This window comes from Pantherophis guttatus, chromosome 15 (genome assembly GCF_059756535.1).
Source record: "Pantherophis guttatus breed Tessera chromosome 15, ASM5975653v1, whole genome shotgun sequence".
Classification (NCBI taxonomy): domain Eukaryota; kingdom Metazoa; phylum Chordata; class Lepidosauria; order Squamata; family Colubridae; genus Pantherophis; species Pantherophis guttatus.
Genome location: NC_142077.1, coordinates 11,491,396 through 11,497,313, shown reverse-complemented (window position 1 = coordinate 11,497,313; position 5,918 = coordinate 11,491,396). Strand labels below are relative to the sequence as shown.

General features: G+C 46.9%; 1 protein-coding gene across 1 annotated transcript; it reads right to left on the bottom strand.

Moving 5' to 3' along the window:
- Nucleotides 1–1,302: 1,302 nt before the first annotated feature.
- On the bottom strand, nt 1,303–5,704 carry LOC148111891 (uncharacterized). The gene is made up of 4 exons (XM_087879393.1): nt 5,646–5,704; nt 5,131–5,241; nt 4,257–4,370; nt 1,303–2,186 (listed from the first exon to the last, which is right to left on the bottom strand). The coding sequence occupies exons 1-4, from the start codon at nt 5,702–5,704 to the stop codon at nt 2,045–2,047; spliced, it is 426 nt and encodes a 141-aa protein (XP_087735519.1). The 3' UTR covers nt 1,303–2,044.
- Nucleotides 5,705–5,918: the final 214 nt, after the last annotated feature.

Genomic DNA, 5,918 nt, shown 5'->3' with positions numbered 1-5,918 from the left:
CTAAAGAAGAATTAGAAGAATCAAAAAAACTCTCACAAGGTGGAACATCCATTTGCTTTTTCTCAACACAGAGAAACACTCAGCTTCATCTGGAAAGGAGAGAGAAGTAGATTCAAGAGCACAGACTCTGCCTGTCCCAAACCTCCATATTTCTCTGCCCAAAGTCTCCCCTGGAGGATTCGGCCAAACAGCAGAGCTGAAACTTTTATCATAATTCTCCCTCTCAGGAGGGATCCCTGGATAATTCAAGTAGTTCTTGCAGTCAAAGATTGTTGGGAAATTCTCTGGAGGGAAATGAAAGGGAAATAATCCCCATGTGATTCATAATAACAGGGGCAGAGATGGAATTAAATCCATCATCTAGAATTGAGAGTTTTGGGAGCTCCATGCTTGAAAGTGGCCCCGGGGGAAATACACGGCACCTGTGGCTGAAGAAACAAATAAATCTGATATTTGTTTGCATAGTGATGAAAGACAAAACTCCAGGGGCCAGTTAATGCCGGAGCATGTCACAGATCTGAAATAGCTGCCAGCTGAGTTGGAACCAAAATTTACTTTATTTTGAAAGTTAATGCTCAAGGGCATCGCACAAAAGAGCTGATGCAATTGTGTGACCAGATTCCTAGAACAAAATCGACTTTAGTAAAAAAAAACTAACTAGGAAAAAAAATGAAAAGAGATGAAGAGACTAAACTTTAATGAAAAAGTAGTTATCAGAAGTTTGCATAGTTGAAAAAACACACAGAGAGACAGAAACACAGAGAGGTTAAAAAAAATAGCCAAGTGAAAAGAGATGGAGAAATCAAGGCTGCCTCTCACCCCATGTGGGGAGGGAGGGAGGGAGGGAAGGGGAGCTCAGGACCTTTGTGTTGCAGATGGAAAGCTGATCTGCAAAATCCAACTTCCATCTTCAGAGACCTGGGAAGGCAGAAGCCCATATCCCATGTTGCTCAGCCACCTCTTTCCATGCACTCAGGGGGGGAAACCAAAGCCCAGACCCACAGAGAAAGCCCAGGATGGCCAGGAAGGAGGAGGGGATCTGGGGCATTCCTGGGAGACGTCAATGCGGAGAAGCAGCCAAAGATTCTTACTTACTTACTTAGCAACGACAACAACTGCTTTGATGCCAGGAAAATCTCACTCTGGAAAGACACCCATATTTTGGGGCAGCTGGGGTGGCGGAGGGGCTGCACTCCCTGCCCAAAAGGTTCGCCATCACAGTCCTCAAACATCAACTGTCATTTTATGTAAATCTTCATCCATTGTGTTGTAGGAAAGACAGGACCAGGCCAAGCTCTTCAATGTAGGAAAGCTTTATTTGCGCAGGTTCAAACAGCAAAAGCATATCAAAATGTTTGAACCCCGAAGGATTTGCAAGAACAAGCATTTATACTTCTGAATACGTGTACATAAGCAAGGGTGTTACCTTTGACATATATGGTAAGATAGGGAACTAGAAAACACTTGCTACAGACCTTTGGTATTGATAATTAGGAGAAGGGAGTAACATATGTTATCACAGTATTACATGGACAGGATGTTAAGATGAATGACAGGATACGTCTGTCTGGGTCAGCTAGATGAAAATACTTTCTTGCCAATACAGCTGTTTTTACCAACCAGAGAAGAGGAACTACTTGTCTTGACCAAACTTATATTTGCTAACAATGGTACAGACCAAAGTTTGGCCTATCTCAATTGGAATTGATAGTATATGTACGAATACGGGTAATTTTGTGCCTAAGAACAACAACAGTAATAATATACATACTAAGGGTTTTTTCTTCTTCTTCTGGAACTTTATTTTACAAAATCAGGGATTTTATTGTAGTACAATAAATTTTAGTAGTAAGCTTTCTAATCTTCTAATTTTCAGCTCTTCTTCCATCCCTTAAGGGCAGATTCTTCATCCTGGAATCATGTTTTGGCTCTAATGTTACTTTATCTTGCTCGATGAAAGAAATAAAGTTTTGAATGTAAGTAGAGATCAGGAAATCTCTACTTTCTCCGTCTCTGCCATGGATGGTCTGAGAAAGTCAGTGTCTCACCTCCTCAGTCGCTCCGTGAAGTCCTTTCTCATATTCTCCTTTTCTTCGATCAAAGCCCTTTTCTCACTTACGAGGCTCTCAATTTTATGCTGGAGTTCCAGTCTCTCGTTCCTCATCACACTTGTGTTTGTTTCTTTTCTGTAAATTTAGAAGACCGGAGAGAAATTAGCCTTCTAAGTTTTTTGCTTCGATCACCAAGCATAATTACTGTAAATTCTCAATTATTTTTTCCCTTCATTTGCTTCTATCTTATATACATAAACATATACACACACACAGATATACACTTATTTCCTTTTGACCGCCCAAAAAACGGCTAGGGCTTCTTTTTTGGGGTGGCGGTCATATTTCCAGTCCCAGGAGGCATGGATAAGTTGCCCCTCACACCTCCTTGCCTAACTGTCTTACCAGCAGCTTACTCTGTGAAACAGCTGATCTGCGGGTGGGCTGCTGCCGGCAGCTCCAAGGAGCACGGCCGCTTTTGCAGCCTCAATCTACAGGCTCCGGGCACACAGCTACGCTGAGCCTGGCGGTCTTTGGGCCCAGCAGCCTCCAGTACCTTCCGCCGGAGCTACTCCACGCAGAGATGAGAAGAGAGCTACAGCACCTGTCAGGGCCCGAAGTGAGCCAGGCTCAGCATGGCTGTAAGCCCGATTCCTGCAGAACTGAATAGGCAGGCAGGCCAGCGCTCAGCAGCCCAAAGGCAGCAGTGGGCGAGGCGACATAGGCAGCACAGCTCCACCGGCGGCTGCTCCAAAAGGGGCCCTGGCAGACTGGCAGCCCAGCAGGGCTGATGAGAGCAGAGCTGCCAGGAGGGCAAAGAGGCCCCGTGACACCAGCAGCAACAGGGGCAGCTGCTTGGCGGCCAGTACGGGGCATGCCGCAGCCGAGACATGCCCAGCAGTAGCTGAGCCAGTAGGCAGGGTGAGTGAGAAGCGCCCCACCGGCCAGCCACTGAAGCTCCGCCACTGCGAGAGAGAAGGAGAGAGGGAGAGAGAGAGATCCGATCCAACCTCGGAGGGCTGGTGGTGATGTTCCCTCCCTCCCTCCCTCCCTCCCTCCCTCTCTCTCTCTCTCTCTCTCTCACACACACACACACACACACACACACACACACACACAGGTCCCTCACCCCCCCATCCCCCCATGGCAGCCTCATCCCTTCACTAACCTGCTTTCCAGCTCCGTTCTCGGCTGAGCACGTGGGGCAAGAAGTCTGTGGGACTCTGGTAAAAAAACCCACCATAATTGAGACCTTCCAACTTTTCATGCAAAAAAAAAAAAAAAAAAAAAATCTCGCAAAGTTTGAAGGTCTCAACTGTTTCTTTTACTGGAGTCCCAGACTTCTGTCCGTTCCCTGCATGCGCAGCGGAGAACGGAGCTGGAAAGCAGGTTAGTGAAGGGATGAGGCTGCCTTGGGGGTGGGAGTGGGAGGGGGGCTGAGGGACCCCTGTTTGTGTGTGTGTGTGTGTTTGTGTGTGTGTGTGTTTGTGTGTGTGTGTGTGACAGAGAGGGAGAGAGACAGCACATTGCTGCCAGCCCTGGATAACTCTCCGAGGTTGAATCTCTCTCTCTCTCTCTCATACACACACACACTGTCCTTTATTTGGGATCGCAGCACAGAGGCCTCTCCCAAAAGCTGAAGCCTTCGGATGGAACATTTTGGGGACGTCCTGTGGTGCCAAGGAAAGAACAATTGGTAGGAAAATGGGGGGGGGGGAAGGAGGAGGTTGCTCCGAAGCGACAGCAGAGCGTTGCACTTGGGAGGCTCCACGGGTAATACCGGTATTGAATTGCACGTCCTGCTCCAGTGAGAGGGGGGGCATGCAGGGGACTCGGTGGCCAGGGAAGACGGGGTTTTGGGGTGCAAAGGAAGAAGGGATGATCTCCCTCCTCCATTTCGCTGCAGGGTCGCCATGGAGCTCATGCAGGGGAGCGTGACTGCTGGCGAAGGGAGCCCTGGCAGGCCGGCGGCTGGAGAGGTGCTCCAAAGATCTGGGCCAAGTTGCCCGGCCCTCGCTGGCTCAGCTGATTCATGGGCTGCAATTAAGGGGCCGAGCCTCCATGGAGTGACTGGGGAAGGGAAGGGCTGCCTCCTGTGCTGGCCACGCCCTCCCCTTCACTTATATTAGGCCCACCCCAAAAAAATCAGGCTAGGACTTATTTTTGGAGAAGGTCGTATTTTCAGAGAAACACGGTATTTCTTACCTGTCCAGTTGTTCCCGCAGCTCTTGGATCTCCCTGAGGAGCTCCTGGTTCTCCCCAGCTTCCTTCAGAACCCTGCAGTGGAGATGGAGGTTTTGTTGCTCCAACATCTGGATTCTGTAAAATAGGAAGACAAGAGGGAAATGAGCCCCCTCAGGTCTTCACCCGAATCATCAAACCCTTTTAAAATGAAAACTAACTAAAATGCCTGGCACTTCCTTTGTTTTACCCAGCCTTACTTTTTAATTACTTGAGTTTTGCCATTTCTGTTGCCACAGCTACAGTGCCAAGTTCTTCTCACAGGAACCAAAGCAGGAAGGATTTCAATGATTTATTAGGCACTTCAGAAATGCTCAGGAAAACTGACAAATCGGTAGATCCTATCTACATCTCCAGCATATTCTGAAGGGATTTGATTCGCTTCTTCAGTCTTCACAACATTATTTAAGTGCAAATGAATGAAGTTTTACTTTCAGTATTTAGCATTTCATAATCTATAAGTACCACAAAGGAATCTTCAGATCTTAAAACCTTTTTTCCCCCCTTTTTTTGGCTTTCATACCAGAAAAGGCACCAACCAATTCAAAACGATTTCCAAACTTTCTAATGGGGACCGAAGGGGGAGAAGACTGAACTGGGGAGAGCCGAGGGGGAGCCGAGAACAGAGGTCAGTGAGCAGCAGAGGAGGAGATCAAAGCAGGGACCTCCTAAATTCAGAGGATTTGGCCAGGAAAAGTCCCTGTCAAGAGATTCATGATGTCTCCCACCCATCCAGGCAACGTAATTCAACGCAGAACGTTGTGTAATGTGTGTCCAGGGTAGGGAGCTAAGGAGAATTGAAGAGGAAATCCTGGAAGAGAAAGTCAGGGTTTCTCACCTCCGCAGTTTCTCCTCCACCTCCCTGCAGAGTTCTGCGTTCTTCTCCGAAAGCTGGGCATTTTTACTCAGGAGCTCCTCAGTCAGGGAGAACGACTTCTGCTTTCGGTTGCTGTAAATAGGAAAACCAGAGAGAAATTAGACCCTTAAGTTTTTTACTTGACTCATCAAACATTTTCTTCCATTGAAAAATATTAAAAATACCTTTATGTTTGTGTCGGTGTATAAATTCAGTCTTGCTATTTCTACCAACAATCCTCTCACCATTTATTGGGTCTTTTATAAAGGCTCCGTAAAAATGGCCAACGGGTACAGTTTGAGGGACTTTAGATGCACCTCCAGGGTAGTCTTAAGGGATTTGATTAGTGACTTAAATATCAAGGCTTAATGTGTTGATAAGAGTTGTTTATAAGAGTTGGATTACTTAACTTTTTACTTCAGTATTTAGCAAAGAAAGTCTACACACCCCACACAAGAGCTGCAGTCACTTAGCCTCCTTCTCAGGAAGGAAGATACATTACAGACGCCTTCAGATCTTCTTCCCTAGCCTGACTGTTAGAGCCAGGTGATGTCATGAAGGGAGTAAAATGGGGTGAAACTCACTTAACAACGCTCTTGTTTAGCAACCAAATTTTTGGGCTCAATTGTGGTCATAAGTCAAGGACTATCTCTGCCTTCCTCTGCATGGCAGCCTTGTCCTAGTAAACTCCTTCTCCTTTCTGGCACTTTTCCTCTCTGTTAGAGGCACCCAAATAATCCAGACGATATAAAGTTTCCTGCTGGAGCAGG

Coding starts and splice junctions, on each gene's coding strand:
- LOC148111891 (XM_087879393.1), bottom strand. CDS start 5,704: ATGACATCACCTGGCTCTAACAGTCAGGCTAGGGAAGAAGATCTGAAG. Junction 5,242..5,645: donor GATCTGAAGGCGTCTGTAAT/GTATCTTCCTTC, acceptor TCCTATTTACAG/CAACCGAAAGCAGAAGTCGT. Junction 4,371..5,130: donor GTGGAGGAGAAACTGCGGAG/GTGAGAAACCCT, acceptor CCTATTTTACAG/AATCCAGATGTTGGAGCAAC.